Source organism: Lepidochelys kempii, chromosome 2 (genome assembly GCF_965140285.1).
Source record: "Lepidochelys kempii isolate rLepKem1 chromosome 2, rLepKem1.hap1, whole genome shotgun sequence".
Lineage (NCBI taxonomy): Eukaryota > Metazoa > Chordata > Testudines > Cheloniidae > Lepidochelys > Lepidochelys kempii.
This window is the reverse complement of record NC_136381.1, coordinates 134,328,506-134,351,776: the sequence shown is the minus strand read 5'-3', so window position 1 is coordinate 134,351,776 and position 23,271 is coordinate 134,328,506. Positions and strand designations below refer to the sequence as shown.

General features: G+C 41.2%; 1 protein-coding gene across 7 annotated transcripts in view; it reads left to right on the top strand.

Annotated features, from left to right (window-relative positions):
• The window catches only part of BASP1 (brain abundant membrane attached signal protein 1), a 72,427-nt gene extending 50,104 nt beyond the window's left edge, over nt 1-22,323 (top strand). For 4 of the 7 annotated variants that reach the window (XM_073332284.2, XM_073332283.2, XM_073332285.2 and 1 more), the window contains one exon: nt 20,704-22,322. In XM_073332284.2, coding sequence (XP_073188385.1) covers nt 20,714-21,451 — 738 coding nt within the window. In that variant the 5' untranslated portion in view covers nt 20,704-20,713 and the 3' untranslated portion in view covers nt 21,452-22,322. The other 3 variants (XR_012157372.2, XM_073332286.2, XM_073332281.2) reach the window with 3 other exon arrangements.
• Nucleotides 22,324-23,271: the final 948 nt, after the last annotated feature.

The window sequence follows — 23,271 nt, the reverse complement described above, 5'->3', positions numbered from 1 at the left end:
ACAGCAATACTACATTGATTGCTGTGGATATATAATGCACTTGCTGATCCCTCCACATGAGCTAAGGTGTTGAAGGCTGTCCAAGCAACGAAAACTAACCAGCCTCCTGGTCCTGATGCCATTCCAGCTGAAGTTTTCAAACACAGAGGAAATTTTCTCATTGACAAGCTTTTGAATTCTTCTCACATGTCTGGCTTCAAGAAATCATACCGTAACAACTGATAGATGCCAACATTGTCACTATCTATAAGCACAGAGGCTCAAAAAGCTATTGTGGCAATTACCGCAGCATGTCCTTGCTCTCTGTGGCCAGCAGGATTCTTGCACAGATCCTCTTGAACCAGCTCCTGGCCCAAATCAGAGTTACAGGGCAGCTTTTGTGTTTAGTGGAGCATTGTTGACATAATTTTCATCACTGGACAATTACAGGAAAAATGTCACAAATAGCATCAAACGTTGTACATCGTGTTTCTTGATCTAACCAAGCTTTGAACATGGTCAACTGCACTGCATTCTGGAAATTGCTTGCTAAATTTGGGTGTCGATACAAATTTATCAACATCACTCAGCAATTGCACAAAGGACATGTTATTTGGACATGTTAGTGTCGATGGTGATCTAGCAGATCCATTTCCAGTCACGAATGGGGTGAAGTAGGGATGTGTCCTCGTTCCTAGCCTTTTTGGTCTATTCTTCACTGTAATGCTAGAGGAAGGCCCTCCATGGCTCTTCAAATGACATCTTTATGTGCATTTGCACCGTCAAGCTTTTTAATCTCTCTCGTCTACATGTGAATGCCAAGGTGATCGAAGTGTTGATCCAGGAACTGCTCTACACTGATGGTTTCCTGTTGGTGGCGCACTCTGAAGCAGCACCAAAGATATTACAAACTGCTTAGCTGTGGCGGCTTGTAACTTTTCCTTACCATCAGTTGAACAAAAACGGAGGCTTTGTACCAGCTAGCTCTTTAACAACCTTAGCAACATCTATCAATAAGTTTGGAAGTTACCACATTCCAAGCAGTCAAACTCTTTCCTTACCTTGGCAGCATGTAAAACAATGAAATGATAATCACTTATGAAGTAGATATGTGAATTAAGAAAGCCAGCACTGCATATGGTCGCCTTTATCACCAAATCTGGAAGCAATATCATATCTGCCTATAAACAAAAATCAAAGCATATAATGCTGCTGTTGTCACAGCATTGCTCTGTGGTTGTGGAACATGGACCTGCTATCAACAACACATTAAAATGTTTGACAGTTTCCATTTGTGACACCTACAAGTGCTAAGCATCAAATGGCGGGACTGGGTGTCCAAAGTAGAAGTCTTGGCCAAAGCTGGTTCAGTCAGTATTGAGATTCACTTGATTTTGCCCAGACATATTTATATGCCTAAGACCTGTCTGTCCAACAAATTCTATATTCTGAATTAAATTCTGGCAACTGTAAGCACGGAAGGCAGATGAAATGCTTCAAAGATATCCTGAGACAAAAGTTGCACAAGACAAATATTTCTGATTAGATCTTTGAGCAACTGATGATTGATCCTATTGCATGACGCCACGCTATAAGGGTGGGTGTCTATGACTTTGCACAAGGCTGTTCTTCTCAGTTGGAAGTGCAGCGCCAGGTAAGGAAATAACATGCAGCTTAAGCAACACAACCAGGCAAACGACTCTGTGGTCAGTGCAGTAACTGTTGTAGTTCTTTCCAAATTGGCCTATGGAGCCGTGCAAAGACCGATTAATACAAACTGCGACTGTTGTTGATGATGTCCTTGAAATTTGGGTGACTAGTGTTGCATTGCTGCATCTGTACTGTTGAGATTTTAATTACATAAGTGGAGGAAAGTTTAAAGCATCTAGTTTTCAAAATGATTCTGCCCTCTTGCAAGTATGGAGTAGCTACAACTCAACACCTTGTGCAGGAGAAAAGCTGCTATATGCATAACTTTGAATTTCCTAACTTGTGTGACTTTTAATATTTGTGTTGATATGGAATTTAAAAAAGAAGGAATCTTGAAGCAGTTCTGAACTTCCTCATATAACTCTGCCTGTATTCAAATGGTCATTCTGAAACAAATGCCTTTTAATAATGTTGTGAACTTCTACATGTATAAACATCCATACAGCATAGCACTGTTCACAACCTCTCAACTTGATTGCTGGAAACATAAGGAAAGCAGCTTACTGTGGATGTGTCATAGTTTATTTTCAAACATTCAGAACTTCATATCTGAACAAAATCACTTCAACCCCCTTATGCCCACGTCCTCAGTAAGTGCTAGTGGAATGTAACAGTTTGACTTATCCACCTGATCTTTAACTTGTGAAAACATCCCCTTTTTCTAGTGTAGAACTAAAAGCTGACAGAAATGTGTATATTTGCAGTTTTAAATTGAAATTTGCATGCACAGATTTGCCTGTGGGCCAAGAACAAGTAGGAAAAAGCTCAACTCCAAAGGCAACTTTACAGAAGCATCTGAAAACCTTGAGCTGCTATGAGTCTCCATATTGTGACTAGCATCATTAATGCAATATTACTAGCATGGAAAGTGCTTAATTAGATTTTATCATGACTAGAGTAAATTTGATTGCTAAATATACACAGTAATAATAAATCAATGCAACTATAATGTTTGGATTGTAAGTAGCACATTACATTGTTCCTAGGCCCTTTTTCACAGAACACGGTGCTTGCATTGATAGCTATGCATACTCCATAGAGAGGTGTTATCAGAAGTGGGGTCAAAATGTACAACCTTTAACTCTGACCACGTGGTGTGGTTAGAAAACAAGGGACTTTTTAATTAATAGAATTAGGTGGGTCTTTCAGATAGAAATAGGTCGGTTTTTTTTAAAGTCAGTAGGTCTTATATAACAGTTCTCATGTGTTACCTTCTTTTTGTAAAGTACTTTGAAAGCAAGTCACATAGGCACAGAGAGGCGAGGTGACCTGCCACAGGTTGATGCAGGTCAGTGATAGAGTTGGGAATAGAACCCAGGCTCTTGACTCCCCCTTCAGTGCTCTATCTGGATCAGTGCTTGAAAGCAGAAAGTAATAGGGGAGCTGTGATGAGGACTAGGAAACCCTATTTACTAATTTGAATTGTGGTAGCCCCTGGAAGTGACAGTAAGGGATTAGAGCCCTATTATGTTGGTACTGTGTGTATATATGCACACAATGGAAAGATGGTTCCTGCCCCAAATGTGGGTGGAAGAGCAGATTGAGGAGTGCGGATGTGTGTGGGGTACTCTAGACAGCAGGGTTGTGAGGCAATATTGAACTTTGGACTCGTGTGTGTGTGTAGGGGGGAGATTTGAACTGAGATAGTTTTGGGCTGTGAAGAAGTCAAGGGGAGAGTAATTGCATTCTGACAATCCCCCTGAGGATCATCAAAGTACAACTCCATGTGCCCACCCAGTCCCTCTGGCTCCCCCTTTACATGGCTGTGCACCCCAGGGCTGCTTGGTGATGATTTGAGAAGGATAAGTAGGGATGTGACATGGAGCAGAGCAGAGAGCAGGGTTGTGAGGTGGTGCATGGGGAAGAATTGGGGCTTAAATTGCAAAGGTGGGAAGTGAACAGGAACTCTGATCTAATGAAGCAGAGGTCACAGCAGGCATCCACAGGCAAACCATAGGCCTCGCCTATTCCAAACCATTTCTTCCCCTCACCTGCTCATTGTCCCTCTGAGAAGTGGCAGGTGAGAATGGGAGTAGATGGAGGAACTTGATGGTGACTTTGGTAGTCTCGACTTAATGCAGTTGGGTTATCCTGAATAAGGGGAATAACTCCCAATACATCTAATTTTAGCACTTCAAAAGTAGCTTATGCCCAATAGTTATTCAGGGTTGGGGGTGGAAGGGCAAGGGAGGGCAGAGAGAGAGATTTTTGGAGTTTCAGAGGATTGTGATGGTTTAGTTAGTAACCCCCCTAAACCAATCTGAGGAAATAAGGCAAATTTTCCAGAAAGAAACATTTTAAAATGTTTCAGCTGAAAAAGTTAGAAGCTGTTATCCTAGCAGGATTAAAATTGCCCTATGAAGAGTTAGTGGGCCAAATCTGGAGAGTAATGCAATCACTTAAATACAAGGGATTTTTGTTCTGCTTTAAATGCAAATTGCAAGTTACTGCCAGTCCTCCAAGATTAGAAACACCCTTCTTAGAATCTCCAAGTAGTACTTGGGACAAATGCAAATTATGTGTTTGGGTTAGGGGGCTTCTAAAATGGTCCTATTTTTCATTCCTATAAATTGGCTCACTTCTTTAATTTACACAGAAGCAGTGTGCGGCTATTAGGCATCCACATTTGGAAATATTGGCTCAGCTTTATGCACATGAATCATATCTAACTTTAGGCTCCCAGTGTGGGAAGTGTTGATCTCAGTGCTTAAACTGGATGTAAATAGGGTGACCATATTTTCCCAAAGGGAAAACGGGACACGCCCAGCCCTTCCTGCCACCCACCCACAGGCCTGGGCTGAGGTCCCTCAGCCTCTCCACAGTACCCCCCAGCCCCTCCCACATATGGGGCTGCCTGAGGCCATCCTTGCCCTCCCACCCTGCATATGGGGCTGGCCTAAGCCTTTCCTGCCTCCTGCCCACGTGGGACCAGCCTGAGATCCCCCTTCCCACTGGTGCCCGGAGCCAGCCTGAACTTGCCCGCCCGCCCACCCACCTGTACCCCGCTTCCCCCTCACAGTCCTGGTCCAAGCTCTCCCAGCTGCCTGCCTGCGTATGGGGCTCGTCCTCCAAGCCCCTTCCCCACCCCCACTGCCCGCCCACGTGCAGTGAAAATGCTGCTTGCAGCCCACTTCCCCTGCCGTGGTGCCAGCCTAGCCCTTCTGCCTGGGGGAGCAGGGATCCTCCTGCCAGGTCTGAGCAGGGACCCCCTTCCCTGTGGGCTGCCCCAGGCACTGTGCAGGGGGCACATCAAGTGAGTGGAGTGGGGGGGGGGTGAGCGAGCTGTGCCCCATCTACTCACCTGTGCAAGGTGGGAGCTGGTGGGGATATGGTGGGGGTGCTGCCTGGGAGAGTGGGGGGCGGCGGGACAGTAGCAGCAGTGGGAGTCGGGGGGGGGACAGCGCTCTCGCTGCCCATACCTTCTGCTGCTGCTGCCGATGGAGGAGGCGGCAAGGAAGACTCCAGTGTGGGTGCGCACTGGGGGAAGCAAAGAGGGTGGGCAGGGCTGCTTGCTGCCTCCCGCTGCTGGCTTGGTGCCATGATCCCTACACAGTATCTCCCTGCCAGTCAGCCTGGCCCCAACTGTTCCGGTGCCCCTGCAGGCGACAACCGGATTTTGGGTGTCCAGTCACTGTTTCTGACCGGACGCTGTCAGGTGCCCTTTTTGACTGGACTTTTCAGTCGAAAAGGACACCAGACAACCCTACACACATCTATACCCCTCTCTCACACATGGGGGCCAAGGGGTGACCGACCGATCAAACCCTCCCTGCCTGGCGCTCTCCTCCCTCCTAGCTCCGCTGGGTCCCCAGAACAGGCCCACCTTCCCCAGTACCTGGTGTTGTCTTCCCAGCCAGAGTCCGCCACCTGCTCCCACTGACCAGCTGCTGCAGTTCGCAGCACGCAGCCAGCATTGGCGGGAAACAGGATGGGGGGTGGGGGGCTGTGCTGACGGACAAGCTCAGGGAGCCCCCTGGCCCCACATGCCGCAGCTTCCTGCCACCAGCCTTGCACACCCACCCGCATCGTTGACACCCCCCACCCCTGACTCACCACTGGTTGGGATACCTGGAAGAGGGCTTAAATACAGGACTGTCTCTTAAAAACAGGTCGTCCGGTCCCCCTAGATAATTGCAGTGAATAGGCTAGTTGTTTGTGGGTATTATTTCTGTAGTGCTGTGTACTCTTTTTGCTGGTGGCAGGCTGTTTTTCCATCACAGGAAGCATACTTTTTTGCCCCAAAACAGCTCACCCAGAACTAATTTTCTCTCCTTTCATCTCTCTACTGCTAAATGAAACAGAAGGATGGAGGAACAGGAGTCACCATTTACTATCACTTTCCTGATCCCCAGTCTGCCTATAACAGAGCAGGCCCACAATTGTGTCAATGCCCACAAATACAATTGATCAGGAGGGATGTTTTGGTGGATCCATGATGCTGGATCTCTTGCTGCCTTGAGTGGGAGGCATGAGAAACGTGAAGCAGTACACTGCTCAGTACAACAATTTCTGCTTTGCCATTCAGAGTCCATTCTAAACAAGCTTAGGGAAATGCATACGGAATCTTCTCTAAAATGACTATCTAAAACAGATAATGGGGAGAATTTGCAGTTAGGTGTTTAACTCCCATTGAAATTTGGTGGTATTTAGGTACCTTCCTTCCTTTTGTTCCTTTGAAAATCTCCTCCAGTGTTCTAAAGTGACACTGGTAAGTATGGTAGTTTGAGAGGCAAAATTTAGGTTTTGTAAAATTTTTCAAAACTCAATGTGAATCAAAATCTAAAAAATGGAAACAGGATTTTTTTTTCTGCGGTGCTGGAAATACACAAACATGTATGAGAACCAGATATGAAATGCACCAAATAGACTAGCTTAATATAACTGACCCTGCCAAACTGAAGTGCAGACTGGAAACAGCTCAAATAATTGCTGGGAAACATAAATGTAAAACTTTTTTTCAAAAATCTTAATAACTTAAAATGTTCTGACTTGCATCTTTCTCAGTACCTTTGGCCTTGTCTTTCAAAACTTTATTAGAATGCAACTGTGTAGAGTTGAGGAACTAATATGATGCTGATCCTTGATGATGTTGTCACAAAGCTGAGTAGTATTCAGCATCATGTATACTACTTATGATTCGATCCAGATCACAGTAGGGCTTAACTGCAAGTAGTTTTATGTAATGCAGAACATGCCTTGTGTACACCTAATTCATCACTGCATTCTGGCATAAAATTTTGTACTGAAGACAGGCCTAAAAGGCGCTAAGGATTTTATTCCAAAAATGAAATGTAAGCCTCTTCAGAGTCTGTATAGCATAAAAGTCCCACTGTATGGTTAAAGTACCACTTAATGGTGCATCGGCTTTGTGCTAGCCCTCTGCAGAGGTGTAAATTTGAACACGGATGCACATGAAGCACAAAACAGTGTTGTGCGTGTATGTGTAAATAGCATGATATATAGCCTCATTCTGAAGACTTAAATATATCCTGCCTTCCTAAGAAACTATTATTTAAGGACAAAGGTTAGCTTGTGTGAGCTATTGATTAGCTTAATGGTCTCTGAGGACTAAGGCAGAGCATATTCCAATAATTAAATCAATTATTTGGGATAATTATTAATAATCCCATATTAACTGGAAGAGGGACATGGCTTAATTCTGTGACATTGCATCTGTTTTAATTATTTAAAACTCCTCCATTTTGTGTTCATGGGTGAAGAGCATTCACATGAAGGTAGGTGTCTAAGAACCGTCCTTTTCCCACATCTTTTCCCCTCTTTCTCTGTGGTACAGCTATGATGTCCATATGCTGGAGTCGGGAGTGCTGATTTGTAATAGAATCTGAGTCAGATTCTGCCTGTGGATACACATGTGGCTCCCACTGGCTGCAATGGGAGTGCCATGTCTTAGAATATAGATATTCAGGCCTGCCTGTAAAGGCCTATACTTTAAGAACTCAGATGCATTTTTATCACTTAGCTGGTTACAGGGGTATAAAAACAAAGAATCAAAATCACAGTCCAACTGTATATGGGCCTTCTCTCACTAGGATAGTCCGGCCTTGTTCTTAGTCTGGGAAGCATCCTGTCTGGCGAGAAATCACTTATCAGTGGTTGTGGTCGTGAAACCCTCATTTCTGTATATTTTATCTTTATGGTCCCTACTTTTCTATTGTTAATCTGTCTGCTGTCTAATAGTTTCTGTCTGCTGTCTAATACATTTTGCTAGGTGTAAGTTAATTGGTGTAGTGGGATATAATTGGTTAGAGAATTAAGTTACAATATGTTAGGATTGGTTAGTTAAATTTCAGTAAAAGGATTGGTTAAGGAATAGCTGAGAATATTACTATATAAACTGGGGTCAAACAGGAAGTGGGAAGAAGGGAAAGTGGAATCATGTTTGCTAAGGTCAGAAATGGGGAACAGGAACACAGGCAAGGTTCTGCGGCGTCAGAGCTGGGAAGGGGACACGGGGTAAATGCTCTGCGGTGTCAGAGCTGGGAGGGGGGACACAGGGTAAATGCTCTGCGGTGTCAGAGCTGGGAGGGGGGACACTGGGGAATAGACTCTGTCAGCATATAGAGATAAGCCCGACTGGTGTGAAGGGCTTCAAAATATGCTTGCTTGGAAACTAACCCCAATAAACATTGCATTGTCTGTTCTTCGAACTTCTGGTCTTTTGCTGCTTGCTGTCTGCGTGACAAGAACCAGGGAAATGGGAGAGTTGAGGGAAAACCCTCTAAAACCATGCACAAGCGAGAAGAAAAAATATAGTCTGGAGAGTTTGGGAGCTATTGCAAGTATTCACTACCTCTTTGTAATCCTATTCCCAGTTACTGTCTCCATCTCCCTATCGTGTGCTCACATGACATTTTCAGGTAATCAGCATTGTATGAGAGCAGACTGTAGTCGGAAAGGAAAAGTCTCTGTAAGAACTTAATAATTACTTTGAAAATCTAAAATTATATTCCACAACTAATTTTCCCCCTTGAAATTTGAGGAGGAAAAAATGAAATGATTACTTTACAGTAATGTGCCAAAGTTTATATTCCAAGGACTCTCCTTAAACTGATCCAGAAAGTAGAATGGCCTAGCTAGAAAATACATAAAGTTACATATAGTTGTAAGTGAGAAACATTAAAGGGATATAACAGTAAATTACCTAGATCCCAAAACATACATTCTTTTGAGGGAAGGGTTGTTAACATAACCTTTTTAAAAAGCTCATGTTTTGTATTTGTGGGCTGAGTTAAGACTGCACGTCGGTTGCTCAGGATGAGGGTAGAGAAATGTGGGCAGTGTGTGCTGAAAGTGCTGCCCTCATTTTCCAGCACACAGAGGCACCAGAGTGCTCTGAGGAGACCCTCAAGAACTGAGGTCTCCGCCACATCTCTGTTCCTCCCCAGTGCCGCATCCCGTATCTTCCTGTTCTGCTCTGGCTGCCGCCTGGACCCGAGCCTTATATTTTCAAAAGCGACTAGTGATTTTGGGTGCCAAATTTCAGACATCCAGAAGATAAGATTGGCAAGCACATATTATAGATGTGTCAATAAATATGGGCTCAGGATATATTGGAGGCACACAATATGAATAGAATACTTGTGAAGATGGAATTGTCCCAAAGGACTGAGGCTCTTGTTATCTTAAATATTTCTTTAGCTAGTAATTTGGATTGCATATGAAGTATTAGAGAGACAGTTTGGCCATAAATGGAAGCTAGCCTGGAACCCTGTCTGGTTTCCAAAGGAACTTTGTTGAAATCTGTCTCCGTGGAATGTTTTGATTTTGACAAATCAGCAAATAGAAAAAAACTGTTTCATTGGAATTTTTCTGACAAGCTCTATTTTTCACAACTAATTTTGAAAATTCTTTGGATCTGACCCATATTGGGAGCTGTGGGTGTTCAGCACCTCTGAAAACCAGGCCATTTCTATTTAGGAGTCCAAATACAGATTTAGGTGCCTAATATTGGGCATCAATGTTTGAAAATTTTGGCCAATGTTGTGAAATTATGAAAAATATTTCTTGGAGAGAAATGCACCCTAAACAAACCAATATGGCAGCTTGTAATTAGTATGCAAAAGGAATGTGCCAATTTCTGGCTGTTGTTTTAGTTAAAGACCTGATAATTTTTTTTTTCAGAAAGGTTTTCTTGTAAAATCTATTTCTATTAAAATCCTCTGAAAAGAAGGATAACCCTTGCTTCTAGTTGTGAACAATGATGTGATTAAGATCTCTGGTCTGGGACAGACTGACGTTTTGCAATACCTTTTTGCAATGTTTAATTTGGTGCAAAAGGCCCTTTTATTGGAAGCTGACAAAAGAAAATGATCCCGTAACCTGAAACATCCAGTACTGTAGCCAAGGTCTGGCATAGCTGATGGCAAGCTGGACCTCCATTGTGTAGCAAGTTTCCTAAATTCTGCAGCACCCTGATGTAGCAAACTGAAAATTCTGTGGATGCTTGTTTTAAATTAAAAAGGGAAGTTTTGAATGAACTAAACATGAAGATGCATAGTTCAGCCCATGAACAGCATTGTCTTGTGCTGTTCCTTCACTTTACAGTTTTCCATGTGCCAAATCTTGTGTGGACAATTCAGAACTGCCTTGTGGAAATTATGGGGGAGGAAACTGGAGTCTTTGGCAGTTACGCAGGGGACAGTTGGTGCATTTTTGGCACATGGAGAGTCACTGGAGGCAGTCTGGGATTGCATGGCAAACACATTAGTTAATTTTGTTTAAAATCCACAGTAATGCAATAGTTAACAATGGTGACATTTAAAGAGGATTTCTCTGTTGTAGAAAATGCAGGGAGGTTAATGCAGCAATTCACACCTAGCAGAGCTGTTTCAGGGTGCCTGTGAGCTCAGGAAGGCACATTGGTTTACACTGTGTTCATGTATTCAAGGTTTTCTTTGCGACCATAAGGTAGAAACATAACCTTTTTCTCAAGACCACTGTGTATCATGCTGACCAATATAGTCTCATTGCTTCATTTTACCCCTCTGTAATCCTTCTGTTTTTGTTTTATACTTGGATTTTAAGCTCTTTGAGGCAGGGATTGTTTTTTATTATTTTTGTAACATCTATCACAATTTGGTCCTGGTCCAAAAAATAAGCTATAGTAAAAAATGATGGGTTCTACAACAAGTTGTGGATTCTGCAAAAAATGATGTGATCAGAGTAAACAGGGCCCAGGCTGTACAGTACCACGCTAATATGACTTGCATACAAGGTGACAAATAATATGAAACCACAAAATCAAACACCTTGAGCTTTTGGTTTCCTCTGATAGAATCAAACATGCTTGTTTCTATGGCTTCTCCTAAGACCAAAATAGTTTGAGTGTCAGATGTCAAGGATATTATGTCTTCAGTGAACATACGGGCTACAATATTCAGCTGTTGCATTAAAATGCCTCCTGAAATGTGAACGATGTTGGGGAAAACTAAACGACCTTGCAGCATTAGGCCAACAAGCCATGTTACATGGAGCAGAACAACCTATTAGCAAGGCTTGAAGAATATTGCTATTTGAGCCAAGGCTACTGTAATCTGAAATACATATGTATATTTAACCAATTTAATTCCACTCCAACGCTTAATATAGAAGTAACACACATGATCAGTATATCTTGAAATATTTCAGTCATTTAGTTGATCAATTATATTTTATCTGAATACTCTCTAGCTGGCTGGCTTCCTCCAGACATGGCGATGAACATGACTCATTCAAGCAGATTACATGTGATTTCAGTTTGGTGCTAATTAGATTTGGTCATTTTGGCAAGTCTAGTGTTTTTAATGAATCTGCTGGCCCTGAGACAGAGTTTCATCTCTGTTCTTTGAATAATAGATTCCTCACCTATTTTTCATTACTGTATCAACAACTATCTGAGATTAAGTATTTCAAGTAAATCTAGGCAATATCTCATGCATTTTTTTTCCTTTTTGACTTGTTCTCACAATACTGATAGTTTTGCCACGTGTGTGGGTTTTTTATTTTGGTTCTAGCTATAATTGTCCATTCCTAGTTGGACTGGTTATTCAATACCTTGTGGATATTGTTATATGAAGAGATGATGTGTTTGGACTAATAGAACTTGGCAAATTATTGACAATAGCCCCCAACTGTCAAATGCAGAGTTTCAAGAATCAGAACTTCTGATATTACATTTCTTACATATTGTAATTTTTTTATATGGGTCATTGTCACCCTGCTTTTGTCTGGTAGTAATAACATCTCCATGAATTTAGAATAGCTCTTAACAGAATCTTTTTGGCCATATCCAAATAAATCCTCACACAGCCTTTTCCATAATCTGCAAGGGATTACATGACCCTGCACTGGCTATTCTGTTGGTATTTTTCAGAAGAAATTAAATGTATTGCAGTGTGTCAGTCTGGGGGCTAGTGGAATACTAAATTACCTTCAAGAATTAATGGGAGCTGTATTTTTAAAAATTACGGGGGAAGACAACAAGGAGAGAAGTAAGAGTGAAATGTATCCATCTGAGAGCTAAACACCTAGTCTTGAGATACTACCTGCTGGTAGTGCCACGTTGGCTTGCACATGGGAAAAAACAAACAAACAATGTCAGCTTCAATAAGGAACAAAAGATGGCCTATATCTGCTTAGTATGGCACGTGGGAAATTAGGTGACCACTGCTTTTGTATTTTAAGGGATATCTCCTCTTTACTATACAGTTCCTTTCCAGACCTGGAAATTCATGACGTTTTTGAAACAGTGCCCATGAGGAAGAGGGGAGAGAGTACCAGTGGCAGGAGTGTATGCAGACTGAGGAAGTGCAAAAAAGATCTTTGTGGTCAGTATAAGAAACAGGCTGACCCTTTACTCAATGATGGCCAGAGTCAAGAATCTCTCATTTTATTATCCTATTTCCTACTGCAATAAACAAATGCAATTGCTAGATTTTAAGGACTTAAATTGAACAATTTGAGGCATCTGGAGACTGCTGGCCACCTTCTGTTCTGTTACATCCATGTAATTAACTCCACTGATGATTTATTAATTGATGTACATATGAAATAAATCCGAGCATAATTTGGTCATATACCTCCAGACTTTGACAACTAAAATTTCCCAAAGCCGCTTAATTTCTTTGTCTTAAGAAGCCTGAATTTGAGCTAGGGCCCCCTTTTCCATGTCCATCACGTTAAGCCGTTAGGTCAGGGTTAGCATAAGGGTGATTGGGCGGGGAACCACTGGCTTTTGGCTAAGGATCAGAACTGGGAGTCTGACAGACTTCTGTTGACTTTGGACTAGCCACTTCACCTCCCTGTACTAGTGGTGGTGGTGGGAATTTCAAAAAGACTCATTGGTACTTTTACCTAGGTTTTGTTGTATACCTGGTGAAACCACACGTTAGTAAATTTTTTTTTTCTATTGCAATGGAAGTAGACCATCAGAATCCCAATTTCCAAAAGTGTGCAGCATCCATTGTTTAGTGGGAGCTGTTGGGTGCTGAGGTACTCGTGAAAATCTGGCCCTAAATGTATATGTAACTCTACTTGACTAAATGCTTGAAACACTAGAACTAAGTTCTTAATACGCACACTTTTCTATGTTAAACATCTGTGGCTTTTTCTAAAAACATGAGTACAGCAAGTCATTGAATTACTTGCTCCATCAATGTTTGATTACTTACAGTTTGTTGCAATGCCTTTATTAAATGGCAGTCAGCTGGGTAACCGGCGGGAAGGGTACCTATCTATTTATTTTGCAATGTTGAAACTCTGCTTTGAATTATAGACTTTTGTTGTACAGTACTTAAAGCTGGGAATGAGATGGGAAGTAGCTGATGCTGAGGTAGCTTGGCAGCTGATTTTTGTAGTTGGTATGACTGAGACTGACCTGTTACTTCCTCCAAATCTCTTGAAGCTTACTTCCATTCTTTTACGGTATGCCAAATGTGCTAGTTTAGGCCTCAGTTACTTAAGCACATGCTTAAGTCCCATGGACTTCAATGGGATTTAAGTATATTCTTAAGTGCTTTCCTGAAGTGGGGTTTGGGGCTTAATTTTTGGCAATGCTGAGCACCACACACTCCCACTGAAGTTGAGTGGGAACTCTGGGTGCGTAGTTTCTTCTCAGAAGCAGACTCTTAGTTTATGGGGTCATAACCTTTCCAGCCTGGAGTCTTTCTAGCCTTCCATCCATCCTGGAAATGTACAGTTCTCTCTGTTAAGGATGTTGCTAATGGTCAGTCCTAGTTTGATCCCTTATTAAATGATCTGACCCTTTGCTGCAATGTGAAGGCTTTTACTAAATGATGCTTTATATAAAATATGTATGTGTATACAGGAAGTAATAACTTTTATAGATGAAACCCTTAGACAGCTAGTTATATAAAGAGCTAGTTCTATTGACTTTTTTCAGAAGGATGCAATTTCATTATAGAGGCACAATTTAATTATGACTCTTTAAAACTGCAGTCAGATTTTTATACTGTACTTTTTTCCAGCGTCTGTTATATTGGCCTATTTAAAGACCAGTTGAATTTTTTAATTCTATTCTGTGAATACATTACTGTAATCCATGATCTTAGATTTAACATTTTGTGATGCTGTCATCCTAGGCATCCAGCTAATCATGTATATTCCATCATGGGGGAGTGTTTGACAGTGGTAGTGCAGTGGTTCCCAAACTAGGGGCACTGGTTGTTCAGGGAAAGCCCCTGGTAGGCCAGGCTGCTTTATTTACCTGCCGCATCTGCAGGTTCAGCTGATCGCAGCTCCCAGTGGCGGCGGTTCGCCGTTCTCAGCCAATGGGGGCTGCGAGAAGCAGTGCGGGCCGAGGGACGTGCTGGCCACAGCTTCCCGCAGACCCTATTGGCCTGGGACGGCAAACCGTGACCAGTGGGAGCTGCGATCGGCCCAACCTGCGGATGCAGCAGATAAACAAACTGGCCTGGCCCGGCCCACCAGGGGCTTTCCGTGAACAGGTGGCACCCCTAGTTTGGGAACCACTGATGTAGAGTGTGTGTGTGTGTGTGTGTGTGTGATTTTTTAAAAAAAATAAACTGAAGGATACTTAATTCTGGTGCTACTTTCTGGGAGTGATAGAAAACTTCAGGGTGAATACTTTTAATGCAGAGGACAAGGTCCCAGATTTTTAAAAGTCTGGCCCAAGAAGCTTTTAGGAGTTGAATAAAGCCTATACATATATACTGATCTTCTTTTAGAACATCTTCATTATAATATCTGCGTATGGGCTGTTTTTTCTTTCTTAATGTTTCCTCTACCTTTGGATGAACACTCCAGTGAAATAATTCTGAATGGATTGAAATGCTTTTTATCTCCATTGCAGCTTGTAAGTCTTTTAGTTCATTCTACTTGGCTGAACTACTGCTTTGGAACCTCAGAAAATCATTGCTGTTAGCTACACATACAGAAACAACCAATATACCACTTTGCTTTTCCTGTTTCTCTCCAGCAATGGAAGAGCACAGCCTCGAAATTCAGGGGACCTCTTCACAACAATACAAACTGGCCTTCTCTTTGAGAGTGTTTGATTACACAAATTAAAATTTCACCACAGTCAATTGGCAACAGCTAGAGACAGTTCCAAAACTAAACTTTGGATTTTGTGTTCCCCTCAAAGTTTTGGGAGTGTTTTGATCCAAATATGGATTTTGAAGCCCATATCTATCAACTGTAGCTCAAGCAGTTATGATATTAACCACTGTAGATTTGTAAACTCTTCAAGGACTATCTTCCCTGATACATAGACCGTGTTTAGCTTATTGTGGATGCCACCACAATAGAAGTACACCATAATAAACTTACTTGCATTGAATGTAGCTCTCCATATTTTTCTCATTCTTCTGAAATTGGAAAATTAAACAAAACCAAATGGGTTACACAGTTGGCACACTGGAAAGTGCAGGGCAAAGGCCTCTACCTGTACATGTGCATCAGCTTTCTCTCACCTTTCATTTGGGATGGCTTTGATCTTTGAGTCAACATGATTTAATAGATTATTCTTTAAAATAGATTACGTTTTTTCTTTCTATAATGTCATGTGGCACATTTTTCAGCGTAGTCAGTTGGGCCTAGATTTTTGAACCTGGTTGCCTAAATTTAGGCACTCAAACCCACATTTAGGAATTGCATAAGTGGCCAGACTTTCAGCAGCACTGAGCACCCATAGCCCCCACTTAGGTCAATGGATGCTATGAATGTGACTCTGAACATTCACCATTTTCTTTACCTAACCATGAAAACAATACCAGTACAAAGGGCTATCTCTTGCTCCTGGTTCTCGTAATGAGACTACATCACTAAAACCAGCGTTATTTCCATAAATGAGTCTTTTCTCCTCCTTTTCTCTCTCATAGCAGAAGGAACTCTGTGTGGAGGCCAAAAATAAAGCAAACCTTGTTATGTTATTAAATTTAAGATCTGAGGTAATGTTTGGAATAAATATTATAAATATTTTGGGTATGTTTAAGGAATCTTTTTTGCCTTTGGTTTGAATTGACCCAAATGTGGATATTAAAGCTGGTATTTGACCCTTCAATAGTACAATACTCTATGGGAATGGTCTCAAGAGGAAACCTTTTATATACATTAGACACATGGTTACATGGCACCAGACATCATGGGCTCTGTACTAGTGCTTGTGACTGCTGTAGTCTCTTACGAACAGACCAGTCTTGAATTCTGCTTCCTAAGTTTCTTCCCATCTGGTTCCTGCTCCAAACTTTTAATATTCTGTTATTTGCAGTAGGAGTCCTTTGTGTCTGGTGGACCCCAGGATTCTTTACACTAGATACTGAGAGCCTTCTCTGAAGCATGACTAGAACTGGTGGTAAGGGTTCTGAGGATGATAGCACCCACTTCAGACAGTGGTAACAGAAATAAGGACCCGCTTCTGGAGGAGGAAATCAGAGAGAGAAAGAGAGATTGACTGGAAGGTAGGATGGGTTGGGGAGAAGAACATCAAATCCCATCTTTACCTACAGCACAAATATACGTCCTTGGTAGCACTGATGGGTCCTATGTCCTCATTTTGCGTTATAGCCTGATAAGCCAGGAGAGGAAAAGCAACAGTCCATTTGGTTATAACGTGAATAGAAACCAGGCAATTGGAAAACTTACTGAGAGGATGAGTGATCTTCTTCATGCAGCACTTTCAGTTAAGTAAATGATAGTTATTGCATGACTGGTAGCAACACCTACTAGCTTAGGAAACAGTTGTCAGATAAGCTGGCCTACAAGTTCCAGAGTGGTCTGTCTTTTTTTTTAAAAACCCTTGTCTGCCTTGGTTACCTTATTCTCAAGGCTAGAAAGTAGCAGTCCATTTTTAACTCTTAAGCATCTATAAATAGAGCTGAAAATAGTTTGTACATCTTTCCCCCACCTTTCAGTACTAATACATAATACCAAATGACTTCAGGTAAATCTGGGGCACAGGAGTCATACAGAAAATGCATCAGAACAAATAAAATCTATTTCATAGGTTCTTGAGCATGCATTTCTCTTTTAAGTTGTATTTCTACTTCTTGAAGGACCTCTACCCTAGAGCATTTGTGACTAGTAGTATTCAGAGCAAAATAATTTATATTAAAAAAGCAAGGTTGGTGAATTGCCATACATGTTATAGTAAAATCTGGAAAAATACAGAAGGCGCAGCAAATAAAATTAGGCTCATGATATTTGGGCATTAGTATTGGAAAACAAATAGAGGCTTAGTTAGGGATTGGAAATCCGAAAGTGCACACAGCTCTGGTATAAATCTCTCTTCCTGCTGAATTGCAGAAACCCTCTGAAGCTCACCAGTTGTACGAGTGTGTAAACCGCCTTTTGTTCCTATAAGAAGTGCTGGAGTTGAAATCAATGGACTAGACTAATAGTGAGAATTGGGGAGGCCATGATATTAGACAGCAAACAAAGTCCTTGGCCTTTCTTTAAATAACTAAGAGGTTGAACTTCCTTCAACAAAAGTAGTCCTCGAAATCCTCCAGTATCGTTCACCTAGGGTTAGAATCCCTTTTACAGTGGTTCACCTTTCAATCATTTTGAGAATAGCATATTATTTCTGAGCATAAGGCTTTTAAGATCCATTACCATTGCAGGACTCCACATTTCCCCATTACCACATAAATAGTTTCCTTGTGATTACTCTCCTGTTTGAGGCTTGAGACCTGGAAGGTCACTGTCGATCATAATTTCCAATTTCAATTGAACATATGCAGGGGAGCCACTGTTAGACTATGCATATGCCTTGTTGATACAGCAGCAGGAAATCTACCTCTGCAGAAAGGTCCCTTGTCCAGGCTGCTGAAAACAAATGGTCTCCATCGCGATCAGTGGTAATATGCTAATCCAAAGAAATGAGGACTGAAATGGCACATTAGTGCTACTTGTCAAGTAATGTACTCATTAATGGGGGTTGCATTTCAAAATCTGATAGGAAATAGGTAGAACATCACCAGATGGTGTGTAACTTGAGTGTATGATGGGTATCTTGGCCACCATGCAGAAGGATGGAATGGATTATTTCTCTCCCCCCTCCCCTCCTGCCCCAGTTGATATCACTATTTTAGTAAAATTTGATATAGAGTGCTGTTGTATCTTAAAGGGACACTCACAGTTCAACTTCTGCCCTAAAATTAGATTTGTGTTTGCCGTAAAATACTAATAGAAAGATGTCAAGGAAACAACATTTTGCAGTCTTTACAATATAAACATTGCAGGATTGCGCTATTGTAGAATTTGACTAGTCAGTTTCACTTTCATTTTTTTCTAGGTTGTCTTCATTTCCCAAGCTAGGAGAGATACAAACAGAGTGTAGGTGGTGCAAATTAAATTAGATTTTTGTAAAAGGAATTTCAGGAAGACTAAGACGTTAAAGGGACATAGTCAACTTGAAAGCTAGTCACTTTTTAAAAATGGCTTAAGAGTAATTCCTGATATTATATCTGCCCCTGACTTTCTCTAATAACTGTGAATGTAAAGATACAAAAAATTTCATATTTTTTTTCTCCCTATAGCTGTGTGAAAGAACCACCCAAACAAGGGAAACTTAGTAATTTGACTCTACAGAGGAAACTCTGAAAGGGAACATATATTTGACAGTACAGTTGATTGTTCACTGTCTTCTAAATATAAAACTGAAAGTGAGAATTTCCCGCCTCTAACCTTTCATTTATGATGATCTCCAGGTTGCAATAGTAGTACTACTGGTAACAATAGTGGGTAAATATTTTTCAGACAGAAGTGTGGATTTTCAAGTCGGGGGCCTATTAGTAATGACATCACCTTTCACTCTCCTTTGTTTTAACCAGACCAAATTTGTGTTTCAATGTACAGTTCAGGATTAAAGATCTTGTTAGCTAAGACTTGAGTCTTTACTCCTTACCAAGGAGCTACAAATCCTCACATCAAATACAGATATACACACCTATTGACAGAAGCCAAGATTTTCAGAAATGATGAGTGATGTTGGGTGTCTTCGCTTTTGCATGTCCAGCTTGAGGCATATTTTAAAGGGGCCTGACTAAGGGTGGGGACTTGGGGATTCTGAAAGTTGAGTCTCTTTAAGGTGACTCAGGTTAGGGATCCAATTCCTAGTACATCTAAAAATCTTGGCAAGAAGCTAGAAGAAAGAGGTATAACATTTTAAACATATTAAATAGATTATATTACATTGTGTAGTATATATAAACCTGCATGTAAAAAGTCCCCACACTGGGTTTATTTCTCTCTATTAGAAGAGCTGTAATAGCCTTGCTGTATTTCAGGTTGTCAGTATTGCTGTTTCTTAACTCAACCTGCTGTGCCCAAGTATTGCAGCTCATAAGGTTCCTTATGTGACTGAATTAAAACAGTGGGAGATTGTTACATACCATATGTGCTGCAATATGAAGGAACGACAGGATAAGTTGCACAATAAGCCAGGTAAGTCTTTATTCCAAAGTCCTTCCTGATTCTTGATTCCATTTTAATTTTGAACCTAATGGACATGTCCACTTAATCAAACTTGAATTTGGGTGCACATTTTTGTCCTCTGTGCATACACACCCAGTGGGCAATCTGCCGCCTTAGTGGGAATGAGCTATGTAAGGCACTGGACATTGTTGTGAAGTATATGCAGCCTTTTATGTTAGGGAAAATATAAATCCATTCAGTGTCACTGTTAGTTGGGTCAGCACTTTCATTCTAAAACAGTTTGAATCAGTTTATAGCTTGGCTGTAAAAAATAAAATAAATTTTAGGGTAAAACTTGGCCTGCGGTCTTAGCTCTGCATCAAAATATAAATAGCTGAGTTATTAACATTTGAAATCTGGCTACTGAACATGCACTACTTGTTGGTGTTTTTTGTTACACCAAGCACCCCTAGTATGGATCAGTGCTGTTAAGTTGCTTTGTATGTGATAGATTCACTTCAATCACTGAGAAGCAGTGACCACTTTTATTCTCAAGGCCTCTAAAAGCATTTCTGGGGACAAGTAAATCCTTAACAAGTTTTCTTAGGGAATGAGTTATAGTCGATTTTTGTGATAGCCAGAGATGGATACAGCAGCTAGGCTTTGTAAGGATTCAAATTTAGTATTTGTCTAACTTGAATGGTACTCCTGAGCTCTTCTTCTTTTATTCCCTTTGAATACCTTTCCGAGACATAAAAGATAGAGTTGCATGCTTCCTCTTCCTCCCTTTTCAATTCCTCTTGACAGAAATTGGAAGGTGGAGGGGTAACTAGCACTAGCAGCTGATTCTTCTTGAATTCATGGGGTGATGATTTAAGGATCTGGTGGCCCAAGTATTGCAGGGCCTCTTGGGCAGGGCAGGTAGTGACCTGATAGGTGTTTGGCACTCTCGTAGATCATTGTGTTCAGTAGCTAATCACTGATCAAGTTACTGCATTCTCTGCTGGAATAGGCAGCACCCAAACTTTCCAGCTGCTGGTGTGAGAAGTAGTAAGTAATTTAGCTTTGGGGAGGCGAGGTAGAGGTTTTTGGTAACCATCTTTTTTTTCCTTTTTGCAGAACTCCAAACATGGGAGGCAAACTTAGCAAGAAGAAGAAGGGGTACAATGTAAATGATGAAAAAGCTAAAGACAAGGACAAGAAGGCTGAGGGAGCAGCTACCGAGGAAGAGGAGACTCCAAAACAGAATGAGGATGCCCAGCAAACCACAGAGACCGGAGAAGTGAAGGAGAACAACAAGGAGGAGAAGGGTGATAAAGAGTCCCAGGTTGCTGCCAATAAGACAGAAGACAAAGAAGGGGAAAAAGAAAAAGCCGTGAGCCAGGAAGAAGTCCAGAAATCTGAACCAGAGAAGCCAGAGGCTGTTGTCGACGCAAAAGTGGAGCCACAGAAGAACAATGAACAACTGGCACCTAAGCAAGAGGAACAGACTTCAGCCTCTGCTCCTGCTGCCAGTAGTGAAGCATCTAAAACTTCTGAGCCCAGCAATGATGCAAAAGTTTCCCAGCCTTCAGAAGCCACAGCTACTAGTAAAGCAGATGACAAGAGCAAAGAGGAAGGGGAAGCCAAAAAGACTGAGGCTCCCGCAGCACCTGCAGCCCAAGAAACTAAAAGTGATGTGGCCCCAGCTTCAGACTCAAAACCTAGCAGCAGCGAGGCTGCACCTTCTTCCAAGGAGACCCCGGCAGCAACAGAAGCACCTAGTTCTACTCCCAAGGCTTCAGCGCCTGCAGCCCCACCAGAGGAAGCGAAATCTTCTGAAGTTCCAGCGACTAATTCGGATCAAACCATAGCAGTGCAAGATTAAATTGGACAGCCTGGTGAAATTAACCACTTAAAACAACCTGTCTTTTTTTTTTCCTTTTTTTTTTTTTTTTTTTTTTTAATTTTTTCAGCTATACTAACTTGTTTCAGATCTGAAATAATATGTATTGCCCAGGGGAAAAAAAAAAAAAAAAAAAAAAGGATGTCCCATCAAGTTGGGAGGGAACAAGGGAGGGGGGGGGGGAAGAATCCAAATAGTATTTTTGTGGGGAAATATCTAATATACTTTCTGCCAGGATTTAAAAATATGGATGTCTGAAAGTACAGCGCATCTTTTGTATCTGAACTGCTGTAAATGCACTCCACCAATGTATCAAAATCTTTTTTTCGTTCTGTAATGGGGTTTGGGAGTGGTGCATTTGATTCTGCCCGCTGGGCTTGTGCCAAGGCAATCAGATCTTTATGAAAGCAGCATTTTCTGTGGGTTTTTTTTTTTTATTTACACCCTTTCTTATTTTGATATATTTTTTATGCAGTGGATGAATGCCAACTTTCAGACAAACCCACTTAGCTGTCCACATTTTTCTCAATGCCAATCCTCCAATTCTTCTTCCTCTCCAAATATTTTTGGGAGTAAACAGCATTCTCATCCTACTTAGCCTACCTAGATTTCTCATGACGAGTTAATGCATGTCTGTGGTTGGGTGCACCTGTAGTTCTGTTTATTGGTCAGTGGAAATGAAAAAGTCTGCGTTCATTGCAGTTCCAGTTTCTCTTCCATTCTGTGTCACAGACACCACACACCACTCATTGGAAAACAAATGAAAAACAAAATGTACAATGGATGCATTGAAATTATATGTAATTGTATAAATGGTGCAACAGTAATAAAAGTTAAATAATTTAAAAAAAATAAAGGTGTAAAGATTGATAGTTTATTTAGACTAATTCTTCATATTTAGCTCTGACAGCCTGGCATCCACAATCTACATATTCAGAGGAAAAAGATGATTATTTGAGGGCAAATCAAAATCACTGTGGTCAGGATTCAGCTACCCACATTCACAATGAGTACCAGTATAAAGTGCTACTCAGCATCAGTCAGGATATTTGAATCTGACCCTAGAGATATTTTGCTATAAACACTCACGTGTGATACAGAGCTCCATGAGAGTTTAGAGATAGTGAGTGAACAGGAAATACTTTATATGCTATGCATAAGCAGAATATAAACTCTGTCATATGCTAATGCCATTTTAAATCCAAATAAATGCTTCTGAATATGCTCACTTCCTATTATACACAGCTACAAGCGTCTTGGTTGATTTTAAGTTTTACTTGATGTAAGATGAATAGTCCATCAGAAAAAAGAGAATGCATTTTTTTTTCAAAAAATGCATCTTTTAAAATGATGCGATAGAGCTTAATCCTAGATTAGTTGGAGTCCCATTAAAATACTTCTTTCACTGTTACATTTTGTTAACTTCTCAATACTGCTATGCAGCAGGCAACCTCGAGCTCATGACTGACAGAAGCCAAATGCTTCTTCCTTCAAATATGGCTATAGGTGTGTAAGTGAACAGAATTGATCAAATCTCTTTCAATAGAATTTTTCGTGTCATGTCATTTTTAAAATCCGTCTGAACTGCAAGATAATCACAAGCAAGGTGTCCCTATCTGATGCAGCTCAAGATTACCATATGCAATCTCGAGTTCATAAAACAAGGTTAAGAAAGATTCCTGCTCTGGGATATTACTCAGGGGCATCATAGTCTGTCAGTCACCATACTCAATCTGCTGTTCAGTGATAATAAGAGAAGTAGTGCAGTAGTAAACAAACAGAATAATTTGTAGACCTACCAA